Source organism: Peromyscus californicus, unplaced genomic scaffold (assembly GCF_007827085.1).
Source record: "Peromyscus californicus insignis strain IS unplaced genomic scaffold, ASM782708v3 Scaffold_4__1_contigs__length_199733344, whole genome shotgun sequence".
Taxonomy (NCBI): Eukaryota; Metazoa; Chordata; class Mammalia; order Rodentia; family Cricetidae; genus Peromyscus; species Peromyscus californicus.
The window spans coordinates 59,613,803-59,638,683 of record NW_026294562.1 but is presented as its reverse complement, the minus strand read 5'-3'; the positions used below and the strand labels follow the sequence as shown (position 1 = coordinate 59,638,683).

The following is a 24,881-nucleotide window of genomic DNA, read 5'->3' as shown; positions in this document are numbered from 1 at the left end:
CATGCAGTCTGAATTTCTAATCACTAAATGAAGTGCTGATAGTCCTTAGACAGAAATCCTTTATTTACTGCTACTATAATTATTGTAACAGGTGGTTCTGGAAGAGATACCCAGACACACATGGAAACCCTCAATCACTGCTTCATCCATTGCACTGACCTGTATTACTGGCATTTTTAGCAGCTTCCGCAGAATCTGCAGGGCTTCCATCTGAAACACTAAAACAAGTTTACAAAGTATTATAAACAGAGTCCTAGAGACAGCACCATCTGGCATTTTCAGCGTTTCCAATATATTAGGGATCCGTGCAGCAAGGAACTTCAGATCAGGTGAAGATAACACTGGCTGGGTATGGTAGCACATGTCTTTGATGCCAGCACTTGGAAGAGGCAGGTGTATCTGAGTGCCAGGACAGCTAGAGCTACATAACGAGACCCTCCGGGGCTAGGGCACAACAACAGACGACAATGACATGCACGTGTTATCTAGGGAGACTTCCATCTGAAAAGACAGTCCCCACCACTCTCCTTCCAACACACAGGCTGCTCCACACTAACCTGCAACCCTTGCCAAAGCTTCTTAATCCCCCTTTTTGCTTTGAGACAGGGTCTAACCCAGTAGCTTTGGCTTCCTGGGTGCTGGGGTGACAAGTATGAACCACCACACTTCGCCTCATTAAATCTCTAAGATTTAAAAAAGAAAAAAGAAAAACTTCTATGTGCCGTGTGTGGTGATATACACCTTTAATTGCAGCACTTGGGAACAGAGAAAAGTGGATCTCTGGGAGTTTTGCTCACAGAGGTCTAGGTCACCCAGGGCTACACATTTGAGACTCTGTCTTAAAAACCAAATAAAATCCAAGAACAAAAATTATGTTTATGCATATGTTCATATGTGGGTATGTGGAAGAGTACAATGCCAGTGAAGTCCGGACAGAAGAGGACATCAGATACCCGGAACTGGAGCTGGTGAGCTGCCTAATGTGGGTGCTGGGAAGCAAACTTAGGTCTCCGAAATAGCAATACACAATATTAACCACTGAGCCATCTCTCCAGCCCTCTGATTTTTATTTTGACAGTCAATTCCTTGATTGTATAATCGGCCTACAGCACTTAAACCACACCACTCAAATAACATGCTACCATGTTATTTAGCAGCGCACACAAGTGGCCTTGTGCAGTAGACACAATGGTCACAGTACTCTGAATGCCAACCATGCAGCATCACCGAAAACAATGGGCTTCACAAACACAGGCCTCACAGCTACTAGAGAGCCATGTATACCTTCCTGAAGACAAAGGTCTACAAGCCCTGTGACATGAAAGCAGTCAGAGCTGATGAGGAAATGAAGGCAAATACAAGCAAAATATGACACATGTATGAAAATGCCAAGATGAAATCTATTATTTTACATCCCAACTAAAAAATTAAAACAGGCACTCAACCAACACTGACCATGAACATCCCCCCAAAAAAATCCTTCCCCCATCCATGGTAGCTACATCAGGTTAATGGACTTCACCAGGGGTGAGGAAGAAGGGGTTAAAGGTCAAGGAACACAGATACTATATCAACACAAGGTCTGCAAATATCAGTATCTGAGACAGTTGGTATCTGGCATCAATTTCTTTGCCAACAAAAGAGAAAGAAAAAGGCCATTACCACTTGAAATTTAAGTTATTTAACTTTCAATTCTAGTTTCTGAAATACAGTGAACACTAGCTCCCTATCTAAATCTAAGTCCAATAAACAAAAGTCCATGTTGGCTTACCTGTTTTCTGCCATCTGAACGTCTTTGTCCCCTACCTAGAATTGAGAAAGTTAACAGTTACATTCACAAAAAAATGTTATTACTCTTCCAACACCATCTAATGATGGCAATCTATACCAGACGTAGCAGTTGAGACCTTTCTGCAGGTGAAGGAAGGAAATGTCCCAGATGTGACCTGAAATTATTTGAGCACTCATGTGTCTAATCTCATAGATGGGTACACTTAAGATGTAGGTTTCACTAGTCATAGTGGTGCATGACTTTCATCTCAACAACTGGGAGGCAGAGGCAAGCAGATTTCTATAAATCTGAGGCCAGCCTAATCTACATAGAGAGTTCTTGGCCAGACAAGGCTACATAGTAAGACCATGTCAGAAAATAAAATTAAATGTATCTAGGTTTCATGTCCTGCATGCTTTACTTAAAAAATTTTTATTTTTGAGACAGGATCTCACGTATCCGAGACTGGCTTTCCACTTGCCATGTAGCTAGCTGATGACCCAATTTCTGACCCTGAAAACCACCTCCCCAGTACCAGGATTACAAATGTGCACCATCATGCTGGATTTTATGCAGTGCTGGGTGTCAAACCCAGGGCTTCATACATGCTACAAACTAAGCTAGATCCACAGCATTCTTACTGACACTTAAGTGAACAGACTTCATGGTAAGAAAACAGAACCCAAATCTGCCTTCTTTCTACAATAAATCTAACAGATCTACATAGCAACTCTAACCCAAACAATTCAAAAGCATTCACTGTTGTTTAAACTGTCTCTCATCAGATACACACAGTAATGCTAATTCTATCTGCCCTTATCTTTTATGTCATCTGCACTTAAAAACACTGTGAGACACTCCACATGATCTCAAGGCGGCCTCTTTAAAGGTGTAATGAACTGAGGCCACACAAAGCCCCTCACACTTGCTTGCCCAGTGCACACAGTGAGACTTTCTGAAAGCTGGGCTGGTGCTAGGAAAACAGGAGACTTAGGAAAAACAGTTCCAGCAAGAGTGATGTACAACTGTTTTACAGTTAACCCAGTTCCATCTTCTATTAGGTTTTTATTGCTTCAAAATAAACTGTGTGTACATGGCCCAAACCTTTAATCCAGGGTTTGGTAGGCATAGGCAAGTATTCAAGGATTGACATCATGGTCTACATATTGAGGTTCAGTGAAACCCTGTCTCAAACTCAAAATTAAAATGTACAAAAACAGGCCGGGCGGTGGTAGCGCACACCTTTAATCCCAGCACTCGGGAGGCAGAGTCAGGTAGATCTCTGAATTCGAGGCCAGCCTGGTCTACACACTGAGATCCAGGACAGGCTCCAAAGCTACACAGAGAAACCCTGTCTCGAGGGGGAAAAAATGTACAAAAACATATCACATGACTGTTCTCTCTCTCTCTCTCTCTTTTTTTTTCAAGACAGGGTTTTTGGTTGTCTGGGAACACTCCCTCTGTACACCAGGCTGACCTCGAACTCAGAGATCCACCTGCCTCTGCCTCCCAAATGCTGGGATCACCACAGCCCTACAGCTATTTTCTTTTTGGTTTTTCAAGACAGGGTTTCTCTGTGTAGCCCTGGCTATCCTGGAACTTGCTCTGTAGACCAGAGATCCTCCTGCCTCTGCCTCCCGAGTGCTGGGATTAAAAGTATGCGCCACTATTGCCCGGCTATTACCTTTTTAAAAGTCAGTCATTTAATAGAAGCAAAAGGAAAAAAAAAAGAGGCAACAACAGTACTGCAGATGACCAAGTCTACAGCACTTCCCACACCCAGCTTCACCTCTGTCACCTCCAAAGAACCTTCCATAGACCCTAGAATCTTCTTTGAAGTCCAAAATCACTGGCCACAGGATCTACATTCCTTTATCCACCTTGCAAAGCTCACCATTCTCAATGCCAGCAAACACAATTGCCCAGATGGCCAAGACCAAAGCTTTTCTACCATATACTTTCGGTTCATGGTCTCCATGAACACCTTAGTCAAATGTGGTTTCCCACCCCTTGCTATTCTTAACTTGCCCACCATCCTTTCCCAGTTATACAGCCTTTCTCTGCACCTAGGTCTCGCCATCCATAACCTAGAAGTCATACCTACCTGAAGCAATTATGAAGGTCAATTACCTCACCATAGTGGTACAGCAGGCCTGCCCACCTCTATGACACATACATAGACTATCTTGCCCTGTCATTCTATCCCCTGCACAGAGACAAGGCAAAGTGCCAGTACATGCTACAGTTCACTTAGCCATGTTTCAGCATCATCCATTATTGTGTTTACCGAACACTGAAAGTCATAAAGAGTTATCAATTTACAGGTAAGAGAGAAACATTCATTTTATTTTAAAGGTTGGAATGATAGGTTTAATGCTGGTTTTATGAAGCCAAAGTACTAAGCCTTGTCGGGCAAACTACTTTTAAAAGGCATCAAGAGCCAGACATAATGATGTATGCCTGTAATTCCAGGACTTGGAAGGTATGGTTATGCTGGCTATATGGCAAGTTAGAGGTCAGCCTGGGTTACAGAAGTATCCGTCTTAAAACAAAACAAAACCAAAAATCAAAAACCTAGCAATCAAGTTAGATTATAACAGACACCAAGGAATCCTAAGTTAATAAAATACAGAGGTTTAGATTCACTTCCAGGGCCAACATGCTGCTTTTTTATTTCAGGACAACACAACAGCCCTATTAGAGTCATTTCCTTTTTTTGTTCCAAACATCAAAAACTTTTCAAAGGAAAAACTTTCGTAGCAAACTTTAAACTGGCCACTTCTTAAATTTGTTTTTATATATTTTTATATATTATCTGTCTTCATAAAGTCAAAGGTCCTCAAAGTCTTAACACAAGATAAGCAAATGATTACTATTAGCCAAAACTGGCCTGGAGATAGGTCAGTGGATAAAGATGCTTGCCATCAAGCCTGATGGTCTGAGTTTGATTACTGGGCCCTATACAATAGAACAGACCACCAGAAGTTGTCCTCTGACCTCTGTATCTGGCACTTAAGCACGTTATGTGCATGTACATAAAGGAACCCTAAAGCACAGTAACTTGGTTCAGTCAGAAATGGCAGGATGAGCTAGCGAAGCTGAGGATTGTGTGCTCAGGTCCTATATGAGTACTGACTCGCAGCAACTCAGGACCATGTCAAAGGAGGAAAGGAATGGCCTGTTCAAAGAAGGAATCAGAAAAGGCCCCTAGGACATCCCAATTTCCCCTGGCCAGTAAGTGAGGCCGACACTGGACACAGCCCATCACTACTCCCAGTATGCTAAGAGTACATGCAAACACTTAAACCCTTAGGGAACTGACTCAGATTCCCACATGCACACAATGTCTTGCTAACTGGGCTGGAGATGCAGCTGGGTAGTAAATCACTGCCCAGCAAGCAGAGTGCCTAGGTCCATTTCCAAAAAAGAAAGGAAAGGGCTACTAGTCAACATTCATTTATCCTTTTAGTTTCAGAGTTGTTAAAAACAAAAGGGAACCAGCCTTTAATCCCAGCAATCGGGAGGCAGAGCCAGGTGGATCTCTGTGCGTTTGAGGCCAGCCGGGTCTACAGAGTGAGTTCCAGGAAAGACGCAAAGTTACACAGAGAAACCCTGTCTCAAAAAACCAAAATACAGCAACAAAAGGGATCCAGGAAGACTGCTTTGAGTTCAAGGCCAGCCTGGGATACATAAAACCTTGTCTCAAAACTGCTGTAGTTTCCTGCCCCCTAACTAAAAGAGGTAAAGTGTATCTGATCCTAAACACACACCAGTAGTCTTTACGTTTAAACTAATTTATGCTTAATGTCTATTATCTAATATATATGGCCTTCCTTTATTGTAGATGTAACGATCTTATTAAATAAGAAACACAGAGCCAAATGCAGAGTTAAAAGACCCAGAGGTCAGAAAGCAGTAGCTAAGAGCTGAGACCAAGACTGCCTTCTTACCTACCACTCACTGCCGTCCTTCCCCTGAGAAAGAGAGCTACTTCCTGTGTGTCTGTCTTTTTATTGACTTTCTGTTCTGCCTTCTCATTGGTTATAAACCCAACCACATGACCTCCTCGTCACTGCCTGTCTATACAGACCTCCAGGTCTCTATGGTTGGTATTGAGATTAAAGGTGTGTGTATCCATGCTGGTGGTGTCCTTGAACACACAGAGATCTATCTACCTGTCATGTGATCGGGATTAAGGGCGTGTGCTACCACTGCCAGACTTCTGCTAAGTGGCTTGTTATTAGCTCTGACCCCCAGGCACATTTATTTATTAACATACAAATAAAATCACATTTCAGCACAAATAAAATATCACCATACTTTATCTTTTAGCCTTTATCATAAAATTTAACTAAAACCAGGTATGGTGGCTCATCTCTATCTCAGCACACTGGAGGCTGAAGCCACAGAGTCAGAACATTAAGGCCAGCCTCAACTGAGACAGGAGAACCTGTCTCAGAAAAATACAAAGCAAACCACAGGAAGTCAGACACACCTGCAAGGACACTGAGGGAATGAGATTGAAGTCAGGCTGTCTCAAAAAAAACCAGGCCATGCACCAGGCCTGGGTTTGAGACCAGCACTAAAGAAATGGAATAGTGACTCACCATCAGCTACATAGCAAGGTCCAGACAGGCCAGCTAGGGTCTTGTCTTTAAACCAAACAATAAAAAAAACAGGAGACCCCCCCCCCAAGTGTTGACAGAGGCAGATGTTGAAGTCATATACCTGTAGGTGAGGGTCTACAGTCATCAACCCTTACTGCAGGTTTTGAAAGATAACATAGCTGGGCGGTGGTGGCACACACCTTTAATCCCAGCACTTGGGAGGCAGAGGCAGGCGGATTTTGTGAGCTCGAGGCCAGCCTGGTCTACAGAGTGAGATCCAGGAAAGGCACAAAGCTACAGAGAAACCCTGTCCTGAAAAATCAAAAAAAAAAAAAAAAAAAAGAAAGACAAAAAAGAAAGAAAGATTACATGGCCCTGACAATACCTTGACTCTATACTTCTAACCTCTGAACTATGACACAATAAATGTGCTATTTGTTGAAGCAAAACTGAAAAACAAAAACTCACCAAAAAGAATCCCTACATGTAACATGGTTATTATTTGACAATGTTTTATTTTGGCGTATGTATGTGTTGTTTTGTGCCCCTGTGCACACGTGTGTGGAGGTCAAAGGACTGCACTACCACTTTCCACCTTATTTCCTCAAGACAAGAGTGTTAATGAACTTAAAGCTTGTCTTAGGCTAGGCCACACCTGGCTTTCCACATTGGTGCTTGGTCCACACTGAAGTTGTCATGTTGTGCAGCAAGTGCTCTCACCCACTGAATCATCTCCCCAGCCCTAATAATAAAACATTTTACAATTCATATTTATTTTGTGTGTGTGGGGGATTGTGCCATGCACATGGAGGTCAGAGGATAACTTCCATGAGTAGGTTCTCTCTCACATCATGGTGATGTGAGTACAGGGAACACATTCAGGTCATCAGGCTTGGCAGTAGGCACCTTTGCCGGCTAAGCCATCTTGTTAGTGCGCTCTCTCTCGCTCTTGCTCTCGCGCTCTCTCTCTCTCTCTCTCTCTCTCTCTCTCTCTCACACACACACACACACACACACCGAGCTGAGGACCGAACCCAGGGCCTTGCACTTGCTAGGCAAGCGCTCTATCACTGAGCTAAATCCCCAGCCCCAGTTAGCTCATATTTTTAAGCAATTAGATTTAAGCAATTGAAGGTGCTAGGTAGTGCTAGAAGATCACTGTTTTTCTGTTTGCTTTTGAAATTTCTCCTCAGCGTTTATCACTAATGACAGATGAAAATTCCAGGAGGGCAGAGCATGTCCACTGACTCAATGCAGAGTTCAGAGCTCAGCAAAGGACTTGGCAAGAAACAGGTAGCCAGAAATCTTGCCCAATTAATCCCTGCTGTTTCCTGTAAGTACCATGGTACTAAACAGGAACCCTCTGCACACCTTGACCTATCCTAGGCAATTCTGGAAGACACAGGATGAAGACATTTCCTTAGTCACACTTGCTTACAATACCTACAACTCTGAAGTAACTGAGTGTGACTTAAATTATATATTAGTCTTTGTACATAAAGCTCAGCCAATCTCACTAGACTGAGTTTCCTGGACACAGACTGGAAGCACACTCAGTTGTAACAGCTGACACACCCGACAACACAGTAGGAAGAATTTAAGACTGCACAGCAAGCAGTCAGGATCAAAGGTAAAGTTCACAAAGCCATCTTCTGTAGTCTTCACACTACAAAAATACAATGTGCCTCCTGTTACTCCAAATTCACCCAAAGTAAAGCAGCCGAGCTTCCTCTACCAAAGGCAGGGGACACCTGACTGCTAAATGAAAGCAAACCTATGCTACCATCAATTATGTCCTCGAAATGCCTAAAAGTCCAATCCAAGACTCCACTATTTACTCATCTAAACAGGCCTCCCCGTCTGTGATCAATAACAGGTCCCCCAAGTGTAGTTCAGGGAGCCTCCACATGCTACCACTAACAGGTAGTTCCATGCAAAGGCTGGGGGGTAGAAGAGGAAGTCCCTGTGGTTCCCCTAGTAGCTTCCTCCACTACAGCAGAAGCAGCAAAATGACATCAGCTTCAATTCTCAATGCCTGAAATGCACTTCATCTTTACTGCTGTGGTGCTGGCTGGCCTTGAGCTACCTCCCAAGTGCTGGAATACAGACAGAAGGCAGCACACCCACTTACATTTCCTTTTAAATAAACAAAAGCTTGTACTCATCAGTTAGTGGTCCCCAACAGCTCATGACCACTGCCTTTTTTCAGAACATGTCACCTGGGCCAAGATCCAAGCTGTAAAAGCACCCACCCACCTGCCTACTCCACACAGAGAGTAGCCCTTAGACCTTCAGGGATCTAAACTACTCTTTCTTAAAATTTTAATTTATTTTATGCATATGGGTGTTTTCCCTGCTTGTCTGGCACCACTTGCAGAGGCCAGAAGAGGACATTGGATCTCCGGGATTGGAGTTATAGACCATTAGGAGCCAGCCTATGAGTGCTGGGACTCAAACCTGGGTCCTTTGCAAGATCACCCAATGTTCTTAACTGCTGAGCCATCTCTCAGCCCCTAAATTATTCTCTTGCCCAGATTTTTTTTTTCTTCCAAAACAAAAATTTTTAGGTATTCTACAAGCTGCTTTTTTTTTTTTTTTTACAAACACAACACAAACTTTTGTACAGGCCTCAAACCATACACAGCATGAAGAGAAGACAGCAAGCAGGGAGTCAGTACTCTCTTAGTTAGCTCTCACTAAGGGGCAATGTGGAGAAAAAAAAAAATTGAGCCAGGATCTTGCTGTGTTACCAAGACTGATTTTGAAGTCTGAGTTCCAGAGCAGCTGGGACTACAGATGTGCACTGCCACACCTACCTTAGTTGGAACATTTTAAAAGTCAAGCACAAAGTCAGACTGAAGTGGTGAACTACCTCATCCCTAAGAACTGCATCTCTGCAGAAGTATTAACTTGTAAACTCTATACTTGCAACTACACACTGGTAAACTCTATTCTCTACACAAATCCAAACAGCCAACTCACAAGCCATAAAGGCCATGCTTTCTGAGAAGATCTCAAAATATATACATCTTTTCCAATATTTTGGTGGTCAAGGCTAATAATCCAGAAAACGATAGAATCAGCTATCATTTTCAGCAGTTATTCCATATATTTGAAAAACAGTTCAAGATTTAAAGCTAACACATCAGAATTTAACCATTTAGATGTTAGGACATTGTGAACCAATAATATTGGTCAACCCAGGAAAAAAAAGGCCACACCTGAGTTTGACAGCAACTACTTTAGACAAAGGCATTAAAATGCCAACAGTCCCTGACAGATGAGCCATCCCTCTTTAATTCTGGACTATATCCCAATCCTATCACTGCCCTCTTTTCTCTGAATCTCACCGTTCATCTGCAGTGTTTATTTCAACAGCAACTGAGCCAGATCAAGTCTACTTGAGTTTAAATTCAAGCTACCATCATAACAGAACCACCACACTTAACCTAACAGGGCTTTAATTTGCAATACAAGCCAAACACTCCTATGCCAAAAATTCAGAACACTCCAAACCCCATTTCTTTCAGAGCTTTATGCCAGATTTTGGATTTCCAGATTAGGAACGCTAATCTGCCAAACCTACAAATATTCCATAAACTAAACGGCTTCTAAACCCAGGCGTTTCGTGTAAAGGCATACTCAGCCTGTTGCACCTAGAGCACACACTATTATGAACAGAGTTAAGACACGAGCTTTAAGGAGCCCCTAGTGTGTAGTAAGCAGAGATTAGTCACCGAGAGGAGGCAGCTACTATGACAGGAAGGCGGCACTAACTTAAAAGCATGTAACTTTTAGGACCAAGAACTTCAACTTGGGCCTTTTTGCCGGGGAATTTGTACGCCTGTTGAGTGGCGCACATGCAGCATGCTACCGCAGGGATTCCTCCGAGGCAGCAAAGCCAAGCAGAGTTGGGTGGAGGAAGCGCAGGCCGACTGCCCCAATGGTACCCTGGGTAGCAGGGGTACTGCTGGCGTCCCTGCACCCTTTAGGGGCCCACGGGTCGGAAGGTTCAGTGTGTCACAAAGTTGGCTACGCCTCCACCTCAGGCTAGGAGAGTCGGACCGGGGAGCTGTGCGAAGACCATGCAAAGCCCGGAAGGGCGAGGCGGCGGCCCGGCCGCGCGAACGCCATAAACCCCTTCCTTCCCAGGAGCGGTTTCAAGACAAGGCGTACCCAGGCCCACCTCGCTGGGAAGGCCTGGTCCCCTCAGGGAACCGCCTGCGCGGCTTCGCGTGCGCTCTCGGGCGGCGGGAACAAAGCGCGCTGACCTTCAGCCGGGGGCGGGGCGGCGCAGAGGAGGGACGGGCCCGCCATCCGCCGCCACCCGCCACCCGGACGGCTGATGGGGCCACCGCCCGCCTCTGCTAGCCGCCATGGCACGTCGGCCCGCCCGCGCCCCCCACCCCCCGCCTCTGCCGCCCCGGCCCCTGTCCAGCCGCCCGCCGCGCCGTTACCCGCCGGGACCGCACCTCGCGCCTCCTGCGGCACTGGCGCCCGTGTAAAGCTCGCTCCGGGGCTACGCCGCCGTGGCCGCCAACAAAACCACCTGCCACTGGCCACGTCGCCAGGCTCCGCCCTCTCCGAACAAAACGGGCTGTGAATTGGCAATAGAGCTGCCTGTCAACTGCACCTAGGCGCTGGTAGAGGCGGCATCCAATCAAAAGCCGTTGAGGGGGCACGGCGCCACGCTCAAGCCCGCGAGCTATATGTAAATAGAGTCGTGACGTGTGTTCCGGCGCACGCGCAGTTCCGCGCCTTTTTAAAGGGGCTGCTGGGGCTTGTGGAGGACTTCGGGCTTTCTTGTCTCTTGACCCTGCTGCAATTTCTAAGGCTTGCGTCCTGGGTCAGTTGACAGTGTGTTCCCCACGTTACCTGCCGCCCGTGGCCCGGGGAAAGCATTGCCTACTTCCCAAGGCTTTCGGGCCCTCAGTCTACGGTGTGTGCCTGACCTGGGGCTACCCAGCTGATAGTTAGAAAACTCCCACACACCTGATAAAAAATAAATTGCCTGAAGTTGTGTGTTTTCCTAACGTCTACAAACAGGGTCGTTGAAAACAAATCTGAATGTGGTGGGGCGTGTAAGGTGAGAGGATGAGCTATTTGCCACTTTCAACTACGTAGCAAGTTTAGCGCCAGCCTAAGCTTCATAGGACGTCTCAAAAATAAAACACAAAATGAAGTGTGGCTGCTAAAGTCTAGAAGGTTTACAGCGCTGGATTTTACTTTATTCCCTCCCATCCTGAAATTGAAACTATGTACAACATAAAGTTTCGTTTACAAAATTAAGAAAAGTAAATAAGCTCATATGTTTTTACTTGGGGAGTGGGATGAGTGGAAAGTGGTTAGAGTAGACAAGAATAGAAAATAGTTTGACAGCTAGGAACTCCATTTGCTTTGGGCTGTGCATACACCCCTCTTCTAATACTACACCTGGCAGTCTAAGAGCCCCCCTGCCTCCACTCACACATACACATATAAAAAATTTTTTTTGGGGGGGCAGGTTTCGAGACAGGGTTTCTCTTTGTAGTTTTGGTGCCTGTCCTGGAGCTCTGTCTATAGACCAGGCTGGCCTTGAACTCACAGAGATCCACCTGCCTCTGCCTCCCAAGTGCTGGGATTAAAGGCGTATGCCACCACCACCCAGCCATATAAAATGTTTTAAATCTTAAAAAAGAAAAAAAAGAGACAATATCCTTGGGCACTTTCTCACTCTGTGGCCCACTATCACAGAGTATTTCCCATCTTTACTATTACTTAGGTTTTGTATAAAGTTTCCTTGCTACTTTGCGATCTGTGTGTAGCTTTATTTCAATTCCTTGAATAAAATGCTCAGCCCACCAACAACTGGTAATAAGTTTAATAATGATATTTCATTATTATTTTTGAGACAAGGTCTCACTATGTAGCCCTGGCTGTCCTTGAATTCTCAGGGATCTGCCTGCTTCTGCCTCCTGGGTACTGGGATTAAAGAAAGGCATGCTCCATCATACCTGGATCATATGAATATAGACTAAAGCATAGACTGAGTTAAGAGAGGTGCTCAGAAGAAAGACACAGCCCAAAGCATGGGCATGGCGCGGGGGGTGGGGGGGGGTGGGGGGAGGCATCTAAAACATGGCACTACTTAATTTTTAACTTTACTAAAATTTTAAGGTAATCTCTTCTTTTATTTTGTTTTGGTTTGTTTTGAGACATGGTTTCTCTGTGTAGTTCTAGCTGTCCTGGAACTTGCTCTGTAGACCAGGCTGACCTCAAACTCAGAGGTCCACTTGCCTCTGCCTCATGCTGTGAATAAAGGCATGTGCTACCACCTCCTGGCTTAAACTTAATCTTTAACTGTTGCTGTAAATTGCATTCTTTGAGCAATCTGACTTAGCCACAGGGTTACATCGACAGTTGCTCTTAAGGTAGGTAAGCCTGGCTTTCAGCAGCCTGCACTCATGTCTTACATATGAACTGTCCTCCATCCAAGACTGTCTCTCTTGCTCAATGCCTGTGCTTAAATCCAAAATGTAAACTACTTCCTTTGTGATTAAATTTTTAAATTTATTTTACATACCAACCATAGTTTCCCCTCCCTCCTCTCCTCCCATTCCCTCCCTTACCTCCTTTCTACCTCTTTCCCCAATCCACTCCTCAGAAAGGGTAAGGCCTCCCATGATGGAACTATTTCTTCTGTTTAATATTCTTGCTAACTTTGCTTCGCTGTGACTTGTCCTGAAATTCTTTTCTGCAGCTGTCAAGGATCCAGTTTTACCTGAGTAGTGGTCCCTAAGGAGGAACGAAATGCATCAGGCTACTGGCAGCAGTACTGGGCTCTCTCCACTGCTGCTGACAAGGGTGCTAGGGAGTTGGGTACCAGCCTCAGCCTCCCCATGTCAGTTTATAGAAAAACATCCAATTTGGCTAGCAAATAAGGTTCCCAGGCAGGGATGGACAATGGTCTTCATTTCTTAGAAATTAGTTTTTTCATCGGGTGAAGGTTGCTTTGGAAACAATTTCAGTCTGATATTTTTAGCAAATGATTCCTGCTCTGTACTAGTTATAACAGGAAAAAGTTTAAAACCACCTGAAGGCTCTCGATGGAGGAGATGACAACAGGGGTTGCTGTCTTAATTGGTTTTTCACCTGTCAAACACAAGCTAAAGGAGAAGGGTTTAAGTCTCAGTACAAGGTACACTCAGTCCATCACGGTGGGGGTGTCAAGATGACAGGACCAGCTGGTCACATTAAGTCTAGAGTCCCAAGCAGTGCTGGTGCTCAGCCCACTTTCTCCTTTTCATGCAGTCCAGGATTCCTCCATCCAGGGAATGGTCCTGCCCAGAACTAAGAAGGGTCTTTCCACATCATTTATCCTAATGAATACAATCCCTGGGACCAGGAATTATAATCTCCTAGGTGATTCCAGTTTCTTGCATTGGCAATGCTGACCATGATAGCTGGTTACAAACCTCAGTGGCATCTAGACTGTGTCTCACTCAGTTAAGCTCTGCTATCCATGGGACACTCCTGCCTCTTCCTTCACCACCAGGCTTTGCCTTTGGTGAGTGAGCCTGGGAGAGGCAGAGGGAAAGAAGCAAAGACAAAAGAAACTATAGAAGAAAGGAATGCCAGCATTTTCAAATCTGAGAGTCTAATAGTCTGTCTACTTTCTGTCATGGTATCTATCCCACCTTGGGGTTAGTGTGGGTGGCATCAACGTCGTGGAGCCCCCGTTGGAGCTGGTACTGGCTCCTAAATCTGATGGTGGTGGGTGACTAGTAGGTGGACAACATTCTCCCCAAATCCTCCCATTTATAAGGACTTTGAGAATGCTTTCCTGAGTTGCTATAACCAACCAGTCCAAGATGGATGGCTTACTAACCAGGAATGAACTTTAAAGAGAAGACTGAAATGCATATGTGGCAGCTATGCTGTACTGAAGCCAAGGTTTGGGGTGTGTGGGGCCTCCCTCCTTTCATCCTCCAGCTCCTGGGGCTCCAGACCTTCCTTGGCTGGTGTTTGCAACCCTGTATCACAGATGCTGTCTGCACATGGCCTCTCCTTAGGTCCTAATCCTAGGCCCACCCTCACAATTTCATTGTGACTCATTTAGTCCTATAGGACCATTTCCAGATGTCACATGCATAGGCACCAGGGATTGGGTGTTGAATAGAACTATGGGCGCCCCTGTGCATCTCACTTGATGTTAAAGCAGGGCTGTGGAAGTTGTGATGTCTGGCTGTGAAGATGCTATCAGACAGAGGTTATAGGGTAGGGACTCCTGGGTAAGACTCGTAACTAGCTGGTGACCCTGGGCAAGTACCTGTGCCTCTGTTTCCCCATGTGCCTACTTGGGGGGGCTTGGAGTAGCACTAGGTGAGTTGTCAGCTTGAGGCCAGTATTAGCTGTTCTCATAGGTTCCTGTCCACCTATGTATTAGTAATGAGAAGAAATCCAACCAGGCAAGGTACTAGGAGCCAGCAACTGCGGCCCTGCAGACCCCTTTAATCCTACCCCTCAGAGTGGCTCAGTCCACACCAAAGCCTGTCCACACTCAGTCCCACACCGTCCCTGTGCTCAGGAAAGTGAATGCTGGGGGCAGCCAGGAGTAATGCAACTGTGGGATTTATATGCTGAACTGAAGACCAATTCTGAAAACTGTTTTCACTAAAGCAGTTAAACCCAGGGCTTGGCACATGCTAGGCAAGCACTCAACCATTGAGCTATATTTTTGGGTGGTCTCATTAAATTGCTCAATCTGGCCTTGAACTCATGATCCTCTTGCCATAGCCTCCCAAGTAGCTGGGGATTGTACAGCCTGCACCACCACACCTAATCTCTAACAGCCCTTTGAGTGACTAAAAGGGCCAGTTAATAGGTTCACTTCTGGCTTGGATATCACCTGAAGTTCACCTGACTGCATCTGGAGCTGTCCACACCCTGGCTGTCCCTCTAGGCCTCTTAGAAATTTGGAAGGAAGTTGAGAATAATGTCAAAGTCCTGTCTGTCTACATGCTCCCACCTTAGCGCACCCCCCCATCATTTAAGTCCTCTGAGAAGCCTTTGCTTACAGCCAGAACTCCTGCCATCACTGTTGCTTCTTCCACTCAAGTCATTGGATGATGCAGCTCTCTCAACACCTGTCCCCTGCCCCTACCTCCTTAGCCCTAGAAGTGTCAGGGTGTTTGGAGGAAAGGATTTGGGAGCTGATGACGCTAAGGCCCTACAGTAGCCAGCAGCCAGCAGCATGGCACAACACTGGACCTAGGACTATCTCAGGCTGGCTCATGTCCCTACCCAGTGAAGGGGAGCCCAAAAGGAAGGCATCCTCAGAGGCAGGTGCCTCTGTCCCACTGATGTGACAGGGATTAGATGTGAAGGTGATGCCAGACTGTAACCATGGCTAGCAGGGTATCATGTAGATACCTAGTGGGCCTGGGTACTCTGGCATCTTCTGATGTGACTGCCTGGCCTGGGATTTCCCAGCAGGAACTTGAAGTACCCCACAAACTCAGCCCCCTGAAGAGTAGCTTTTAGACCCCACAAGATGTACAGCCATTGCTATCTTCATCAGAGTGGCTGTGACTTCCTGCAAGAGATTCAAGATTGAGCCTGTTAATGTTTCCTCATAAGATATGTTCAAGAAGGTCATTAAACCCTCACGTGGGATACCACTTTCTCCTGCACCTCCCTCCCAGCCATGTGTAATTTTGTTTCAGCGGCACAGCTTGGCAGATGCTCCTCTACAGAGGGTGGAAGTTAAAGTTGGGGGCAGAACTCCATCAATGTATTGATGGGGAAGCCATGCTGGAGTGAGATAGGGATGGTGGCTGTTTGGGGACTGCCCCTGCTTCTTCAGTTACTCTTGACCCATGCTCCTGTAAGTCCGGTGAATGCACCGGTTCATCAGGCTAGACTGGAATCTCACTTTACTGTCACTGGTGCAATGGTCCGTTAGTGGGTAACAAGCTAGGTATGGTGGCTCATGCCCGAAAGTCTATAACCCAGGAGACCAAGGTGAGAGAATCGCCACAAGTTCCAGGCAAGCTGAGGCTGCACGGTGAGTCCCAGGCCAGCTTGAGCTACAGGGTGAGAATGTCTTCGAACAAATGAACAAAATTAGGTGACAAATTCCTGTGCCTATAGGAAGACTGTTTAGCTCTTGGTGGCCTGGAACTTACAGAAATCTTAAAGGTGTGTGCCACCATGCCTGGTTTCGAGCATATTCTTTATAGTGTTTTCATTTTTAACAGACACGGTGACTTTACAGAGTTAGGGTGGAAAGTGAAGTTTCTATGCATGTTCACTGTATAGTGATTAGATTGACATATCTGTCACTCCAGACATTTGTGCTGGCAACACTAACGATCATGTCTACCAGCTGTTTTGAATATTTTTAACTATGTGTGTGCCTGTGTCCCACCTGTGTGCAGGTGCCCATGGAGGTCAAAGGCACTGGATTCCCTGGAGCTGGAGTTACAGGAGGCTGTGAGCCACCTGAAGTGGATGCTGGGTACTAACCCAGGACCTCTGGAGGGACAAACTATGCTCTTAACTGCTGAGCCATCTCTCCAGTCCTACTAAGTACTTTGAAATACTGAGTTTCCCCAGCTTCAGTTACACTACTGAACGTTTTTCCACACACTAGCTGGCCCTTTGTATTACTTCCTCTGAGCTCTGCTAGTTCATGCTTCTGTTTTCCTGCTACAGAGAGCAGGGGTGGCGAATGGTTGTCTGTCTGCTTCCTGTGGCTGCTGTGAGGAAGTATCACAAGCCAGAAGCTTGCAGTACCAGAAACACATTCTCACAGCTGTGTAGAACCAGGGTTGGGGCAGGGCCTGGTACCACCCCCTCCCGCCCTGGAAGCCTCTACCTGTGTCTTCCTGTGTCCCTTTCTCTGCATGTATGGGTGTTTGTCTCCTCTTCCAGCAATATCAGTTGTATTACCACCCCCGCCTCCGACACTTTCCAAACATTCTATGTTGCATGACCAGAGCATGAGATCAATGCCAGAGGCAGACATTGGCAGCGGGAGTGGTTAGTTCTACAGCATGTCACACAGGCGGGGCTGTCCTATCATTGCTGCCCCTGCAGCTTGGATTTGAAATTATCACTTGGGAATCAGACATGTGGGACCTTTGAAGATTTGCTACTTTCTCCCTTAGCATAACGCCCTTGAGAACCAGCTGGCGGCTACGTGTCACTAGGCTGTTCCTTGTTCCTTTGTGGGCAGACCACTTCTCATGACTGTGCCCACTGCTGTAGGAGGGAGAACATGTAAGGCCTAGGCTGCCCTGCTGCCCCACTCTGCCAGCGTGCCCATCTGTGCTGCCTGGAGGGACCCAGTGTTGGTGCCTCCATCCTGCTGTCCAATTCACAATGCATTGCTGGTCCTTTCCTTCTTGGGTTGTACTCTTACATGAGACTCTTGGCTCCTGCCACCGACATTCCATTTGCTTCCAATTATAGCTGGGGTGTAGCTCAGTGGTCTTGCCTGTGTGTGCGATACTTGTAGATGCCAACAGCCAAACTGCTATAGCTCAGCATAGTAGTACTACTGCAGCTGAGATACACAGTGAAGCTCTTCTTCGACGCTGACTGACACTTTGTGGTCTTTCCAGCCCTCACCCTCTCTGGGAACTTGTCTTCTCTCCTCATGGTGACAATGGGTAAACTTGGGACAATGGGTAAAAATGGGCTTCTAAACAGAGCCCAAGGAGGGACTATGCTGACCTGTGAGGCACCATCCTAAAAAGCCATCCAGTGCCTTCTCTCTCAGGGCAGCCGCCTGTGGAACCACAGCTTCCAGGTGGGAGATGCAGTAACTCTGAAGCCTCAAGAAAGACCACAGAGATACAAGGCACCCAAGTGCACACCTCAGATGATCCCATCTGATTATGACTATCTGAGAGACCTTGTATGGCCTCCTGCAGTCTCACACTACTACACTCCACAACACATGCCTATGGTACCCCCAGCTGGTACAGGTGTCTCCAGGACAGTTCTTAACGAAGTCTGTCACAAGGACAAAGGGGCAGCATACCTGCCACATGGGCTCTGTGGCATCTGGAATCCACACCTGCCCCTGGTGTCTCTGGAGCTGGCCTTTACAGGTGCCAGGCAGGTTCTGGCTGCTGCCCATACCCTTTTTTATCACCAGAGAAGGCCAGACACATTCAGCATGGGTGCTGATTCTTAGCAGCAGCAGCAGCAGCATCGAGCAACCAGATGGGAGCAGGCCGGAAGGAAACACACTTGAAGGGCCCTGAAGACCCCTTATCTCACAAGCCAGTGGTGCTGATCTGGGCTTGCTGTCCTAACAGTAGTCCCCGGCGGCTTGCCAGCGCCCCACCCCACAGGGCAACTGTCCTGCTGCCACCCTGCCAGTTGCTCTGGGAAACCCGCAGTGTGTGTTCATCGGAGCCAGAGAGCCAACTGAACAGCCTTTGTCTGAGGCTCAGGGGGATCTGTTGGGCTGATTCGGCCTTTTTCCTACTCCAATACCACCAAATGTGCCAACACAGCAGAGATTAGCCCAGCTCGCCAATGTGAGGGAAATTCCTCGGGCAGGCTGGCTGAAGGGGCTCAATTGACTAGGTGGCCTAAGTTGTAAGCTGCTGACCAGGCACCCATAGGCCAGCTCTCCAAGTGCTGAGAGGGCAGAACAGGCTTCACCATTCAGAAGAATTTATTATCAGTGTCCCAGAGCTGCTACTCTCCTGATTCAGGTGTGAGAACAGCTGTAAACATGACCAGGGTATGGGGCCTGAGTGGGTGTGGCCTCAGTCTATGGTGGCCAGGCTGGCAGGTACAGCCCTCCCAGGCTGCTGTGGCATCACTGGAGGCTTCCGTTCTGCAACATCTGCAGATATTCCTTGTACAGTTTCTCCTGGGCTTCAAAGAGCTTCTTCAGTTTCTTGGCCTGCCCCTTGCTCAGCTCTTTGCCTTCAGTGTCATGGGTAGGCAGCCCCTGCAAGGACCACACAGATGCCATCAGTTCCCTTCTCCTTTCAGGCCTCATCCCTGCTGAAAGAAAACACCTCTCTCCTTGACTTGGCTGTATTTAGACTAAGGGTCAGCATCCACGTCCTTGTTTATCTAGTGTGTTTCTGAGACAGGGGACAAATCTCAAGATCGAGACTGGCTGTGCAGCGGTGGCACATGCCTTTAATCCCAGCACTCGGGAGGCAGAGACAGGTGGATCTCTGTGAGTTTGAGGCCAGCCTGGTCTACAGAGCAAGATCCAGGACAGGCAACAAAACTACACAGAGAAACTCTGTCTCAAAAAAATCAAAACAAAAACAAAAACAAAACAAAAAAGAAAGAAAGAAAGAAAGAAAGAAAGAAAGAAAGAAAGAAAGAAAGAAAAAAAAAGAAAGAAAGGAAAGAAAGAAAGAAAAGAAAGAAAAAGCTAGGGGTTAGCTTCAAACTCGAGATCCTCCTGCCTCCATCTCCAAAGTGCTGGGATCACAAGTATGTGTCACTACACCTCTGTGTGGCTGTCTGGTCACCACCCTCAGTCCAGTGTGCCCATCTGGCAGTGGGATTCTAGCAGATGAGACTAGAGAAAGTGACAGAAGTCTGGAGCACTCTCCTTAGGGTGAGGAGCAAAGTACCATGAGGGCCTATAACTTCTCAGCTGAGAGGTGGCCAGGGAGAGTTATGTAGTGATGAATCCAAGAGCCTTCAAGGAGACGCCTAAGGGACACCAAGACACCTCCAGGGAGGAGGCAGTGTTATAAATTTGCACTCTGGGCAGTTAGGAGGGTCCCCACAGAACCTGTCACCTTAAACTGGACCTGGGGCCATATTCCAGTGCCAGGGGCCAGAGCTCACCATATCACTGGCAGAGACAGGCTAGCTCAGCCTTTGCCCTGACAGGAGCAGCATTGTCCCAGCTGCCCCGACAGCCTTCTCCAAACAGGAGACCCACTAGCCAAGGCTGAAAGTCCCAGGACTCCAGCTTGGAGGATGTAGGCTACCAAAGTCTGAAGAGTGAGGGGTTGTCTTACATTTTCATCAAACTTGGAATACTTGTTGGTTTCTGACAGGAACATCTCACTGGGAGGAGTCTTCATCTTGGCCAGCTTTGCTGCCTGGAACACACAATACACACACACAAACACACGTGTCACACAGGCCTGCCACCACTGTGCCGCCCACTCTACCGCCTCCACCACATGGCTTCCAAGCTCTTAAACTCAACATAAACCCAGCAGAAAGACTGGGAGGGGAGCCACAAGCAGGGAGCAGAAAGACCACCTAAGCATCCAGAGGCCTGAGGGGCTGCAGCAGTCCTCAGATGGCAGGACCGTGGAGCTGCTGGCCCTGGGGACCCACCTAGGGCAATGTTCCTTTGCTGATGCCAGGACACCATCTGAGGGGTGGAGGCAGAGGCCAGATCCCTCTGGGAGGCTCCTCAGGGTGCCTGGTCCAAGCCCAAAGAAGGCACAGAGAACTGAGCAGCAGGGGTAAGTGTGATTTTTGCCCAGGAAACCCTACACCCCCAACAAACAAGCGAAATAGTTACTTCTTGCTCCTGTTTTCTCCTGGCCGCCTCCTCTTTCTTGCTCCTCTTCTCGTCTTCAGCCTGGGGAAGCAGCACACACCTGAGACATGTTCTTGAGCCCACCCTGCTGTCCTGCCAGGCCCTACCCGTGGTGCTTCTCCCTGACCCTGAGCCTCAGCCCTCAGCCACCCAACTATCAACTCTGCCCCTTTCTCAGAGATCCCTGAGAGAGCTGCCCCGAGCCTGCTCTCTAAGCTGGTGCACACCCAACATGGTGCCTGCCTGTGACTGGCCCACGGAGCATAATAACTCCAGGTGCCCACTCACTGCATCCAGAGTTAGGACAGTGAGCCTTTTTTTTTTTTGAAAGTGTCTTGCTGTATAGCTCAGGTTAGTCTGCAACTCATGGTATTCCCACTGGCTCAGCTCCTGGGTACAGAGGTTATAGACGTGTATCACTACACTTACTATAACAACACGTTTCTATTCTTTCTCCCATTTGACACCCAAGTCCTTACACGCAGGGGCCATCCCCATCACTGACAATGGGGACAGGGAGAGGGACACTTGGAGGACAGGCAGACAGAATGAGCACGACACATGACAGCACCCAGGACACTTGGCACCAGGTGAGAGCCAAGTAGCACACACACACTTCCTAAGTGATGCCCTTCCCTTTAGCTGAGGGACCCCTTTTAACAACAGGTCACTTATTCTACGCAGTACCGTCCTTCCTGTCATGCTGCCACTGAAGGGCAGTAGCCATGACTCCACCCTGTTCCATAGCCATGGGCCTCAACAAGGTGACAAAGAACTCCAGCAAGTCGAGGCATAAGTAGCACCTCACCTAACACACCAAGTTCATGCAGGCTATGATTCAGGTGTGTGACTTCATGTCCTGCAGGAGATCAAGGTCTCCAAGACCAAGTGGGCACTCAAGTTCTTCAGGAAGAGGACAGGGGCCTGTAGAGTCAACTCACTTGCTGCTCTTGCAAATGACCAGAGTTTTGTTCCTAGCACCCTTTTTAGGCAGGCCACGACCACCTGTAACTCTAGCTTCATTGGGATCTGACACTTTCTTCTGGCTTCCATGGGCACCCATAAATATGCAGCATACACTCACACAGACTTGGACATAAAGGGATGGGGATGGAAGATGGCTCAGCAGTGGCAATGAGCAGCACTTGCTGTTCTTCCAGAAGACCCAAGTATGTGGTGGTATTGTGTTCCCCAAAATATTGTGCACCCTAGTAAACTTATCTGGGGTCAGAGAACAGACAGCCACTAATTACAAAGGCTAGAAAATGGTGGCACTCACACCTTTAATCCTAGCATTCCAGAGACAAAAATCCCTCTGGATCTTTGTGAGTTCAAGGTCACATTGGAAACAGCCAGGCATGGTGACTCACGCCTTTAATCCCAGAAAGCAAGCCTTTAATCCCAAGGAGTGGTGGTAGAAAGCAGAAAGGTTTATAAGGCGTGAGGACCAGAAACTAGAAGCATTTTGACTGGTTAAGCATTTGGCTGGTTAAGCATTCAGGCTTTTGAGCAGCAATTCAGCTGAGACCCATTCTGGATGAGGACTCAGAGGCCTCCAGTCTGAGGAAATAGGACCAGCTGAGGATCCGGCAAGGTGAGATAGCTGCGGCTTGTTCTGTCTCTCTGATCTACCAGCATTCACCCCAATAACTGGCCTCAGGTTTGATTTTATTAATAAGAACTTTTAAGATTCATGCTACACAAGTATGATTCCTAGCACCCATTTCTGGCCTCTACAGGTACCTGTACACCTGTGGCAGACACTCACACATATGCATACACGAATAGAAATAGGCTTTTGCTTTTGAAGGGTTGACACGTAAACTCAGAGAAAGCAGGAGCCGAGCAATACTAGCTGCCATGGGAGGAGAAGGCAGGAGGATCAGGGGTTCAAGGCCAGCCTTGGCTAAATCCTGAGCTTGTGCTACATGAAACCCTGTTTCAACAAAACACAATAGAATACATGGCTAACTCCATCACTGCCCCCCTTTATATTTTGTTGAGACAGGTCACACTATGTAACCTTGGCTAGCCTGGAATGAACTATGGACTGGTCTCAAATTCACAGAGATATACCTGCCTCTGCATCCAAGTAGTGCTGGCATTAAAGGAATGTACCATCACACACAGCCAAAGGTGCCCTTTTCTGAAGTAGTTACTTACCCAGTTAACTTTTCTTCATGATATTTATAAGGATCAGAATGTTTTGTTTGTTTGTTTTACTTTTTGAAGCAAGGTTTCTCTGTGCAGCCCTGGCTATCCTAGAACTTGTTCTGTAGACCAGGCTGGCCTTAAACTCAAGAGATTTGCTTGCCTCTGACTTCTCAGTGCTGGGATTAAAGGGGTGTGTCACCATGCCCCCAAGGATCAGAATTTTTTTTTTTTTTAATGCTGAATGTTGTTTATTGAAGGAGGGAGGAGGTCTTAAATACAGGCTTACAGTACAATGGGAGAACCCTGTAGGGCAGAAGTTCGCCTGATGTTCTACAGCCTTGCATCTAAGCTGTTAATGCCCATTATGCAGGATACACAGACAAGGAACTTCCCTTAAGCATTCAGGAGGGTGGAACCCGGCAGGGAATTAGCATAGGGAGGATATCAAGGTCAAGGTCAGCAAGCAAGGCAACAGTTACCCAAAACGGGGGCCAGGGACCTACAGGTTCCCCCTTTAACTAAAAAATGAGCTTCTGACTTAGGTTGTGTGGGACGTCAGCAGGTCACCTTACCTGTCATGGAGACGCCTGTCCAGGCCACACAGGCGCTCTGTCTTAGGTTGGTGAGCGACCCCAGGCATTGCTCGTCTCTGAATACTCATTATCATACAGGCTCAATCATGTGTGAGCTGCAGAGTTAACTGCTGCCAAAGATCTCAAAGTGGCGCTGGGCTTGCAATCTGTGTGTTCGACACAGAAAATACCAACAGAAGTCCTAACCCATCTATAGCCAGTAGGCTAAAGGCAACTGAGCCATTCCCTTCCTTAACGAGCCTTACTGCAAATTGGAGTCTTTGTAAGATGGTAAAGGATCAGAATTTTAACCAAAGCACAAACATCCATTCTTAAAGCAACATAAAAATCAAACAATGTTACAGTGTTTTCATTTTCAGCAAACTCAAGCTCCATCATTTTGACTTTACTAACCCTTTTCTTCTCTTCCTTCTCTTTCAGTAAGGTGTCTTTGTCTACCAGCTTCACCACTGTTGGCAGTCCTGAAAGCAGACAGTCAGTGAGACACAGGGACTGTGACCTGCCCGCCTGCCAGGCTCGACCTCTGAGCCTGTTAGCCAAGGCCCCAACACCACTCCTGCATGGGGATCTGGGACTCTGCTTTCTGGCTCACACAGGCAAAAATCAATGGCAGGTGAAGAAAACTGGTAAAAAGCAAACAAAGCAGGGCTGGGTTGCAGATCAGGGTAGAATGCCTGCCTAGCACTGTTCGTGACCCAGGGATTCCATACCAGTGTTGCAAAAACACAAAACCACAGTAAAATGGGAAAGCCTTGCCTGTCTGAACTCATCCAATTCAACCCATCGTTTTAGCAGGTGTTGTGGCTCACACTTGCAATTAATTCCAGCACTAGGGAGACTGAGGCAAGAGGACTGTCACAAAATCAAGCCTAGCCTGGGCTACATAGTAAGACGCTGTCTCAGAAAAACAATATTAAGAACAGTGCACTTTCTGCCATCTTCTTCCTTCTTATCAAGAAAAAAGATCCTTTGGTATGCTGAGCAAACCCTTGGAAGTAAGGAGCTGAGTGCTCAAATCAGCCACAGCTGTCAGTCACCTTCAGACGAGCACAGGTAGCCTGGACAAGCACTATGTTTGTCCTGTATGACTCTTTGAATATTAAAAAGGAGGAATTAAAAAAAAATTTCTGTGTAGCCAAAGGCTCCACAAAGTCAGAAAGCACACAGTGAGACTGGGGTACATGCAGTTTGTCTCCCTACAAGTGTGAGGGAAGGCTGCAGGT

General features: G+C 47.0%; 2 protein-coding genes across 6 annotated transcripts in view; both read right to left on the bottom strand.

The window, feature by feature from the left end:
* Positions 1-10,943, bottom strand: part of Nap1l4 (nucleosome assembly protein 1 like 4) — a 36,068-nt gene extending 25,125 nt beyond the window's left edge. For both annotated transcript variants that reach the window (XM_052761959.1, XM_052761958.1), the window contains exons 1-3: positions 10,851-10,943; positions 1,772-1,806; positions 160-218 (exon numbers count right to left, since the gene is read on the bottom strand). In XM_052761959.1, coding sequence (XP_052617919.1) covers positions 160-218; positions 1,772-1,785 — 73 coding nt within the window. In that variant the 5' untranslated portion in view covers positions 1,786-1,806; positions 10,851-10,943. The remainder of the gene's footprint in view (positions 1-159; positions 219-1,771; positions 1,807-10,850) is intronic.
* An 8,090-nt stretch (positions 10,944-19,033) lies between these two features.
* Cars1 (cysteinyl-tRNA synthetase 1) overlaps positions 19,034-24,881 on the bottom strand; it is a 59,845-nt gene continuing 53,997 nt past the window's right edge. For 3 of the 4 annotated variants that reach the window (XM_052762987.1, XM_052762986.1, XM_052762988.1), the window contains 4 exons: positions 24,052-24,119; positions 20,894-20,953; positions 20,376-20,459; positions 19,034-19,333 (listed from right to left, as the gene is read on the bottom strand). In XM_052762987.1, the coding sequence (XP_052618947.1) occupies positions 19,199-19,333; positions 20,376-20,459; positions 20,894-20,953; positions 24,052-24,119 (347 nt within the window). In that variant the 3' untranslated portion in view covers positions 19,034-19,198. Of the gene's footprint in view, positions 19,334-20,375; positions 20,460-20,893; positions 20,954-24,051; positions 24,120-24,881 lie in introns of those variants that run through there. The other variant, XR_008223179.1, reaches the window with a different exon arrangement.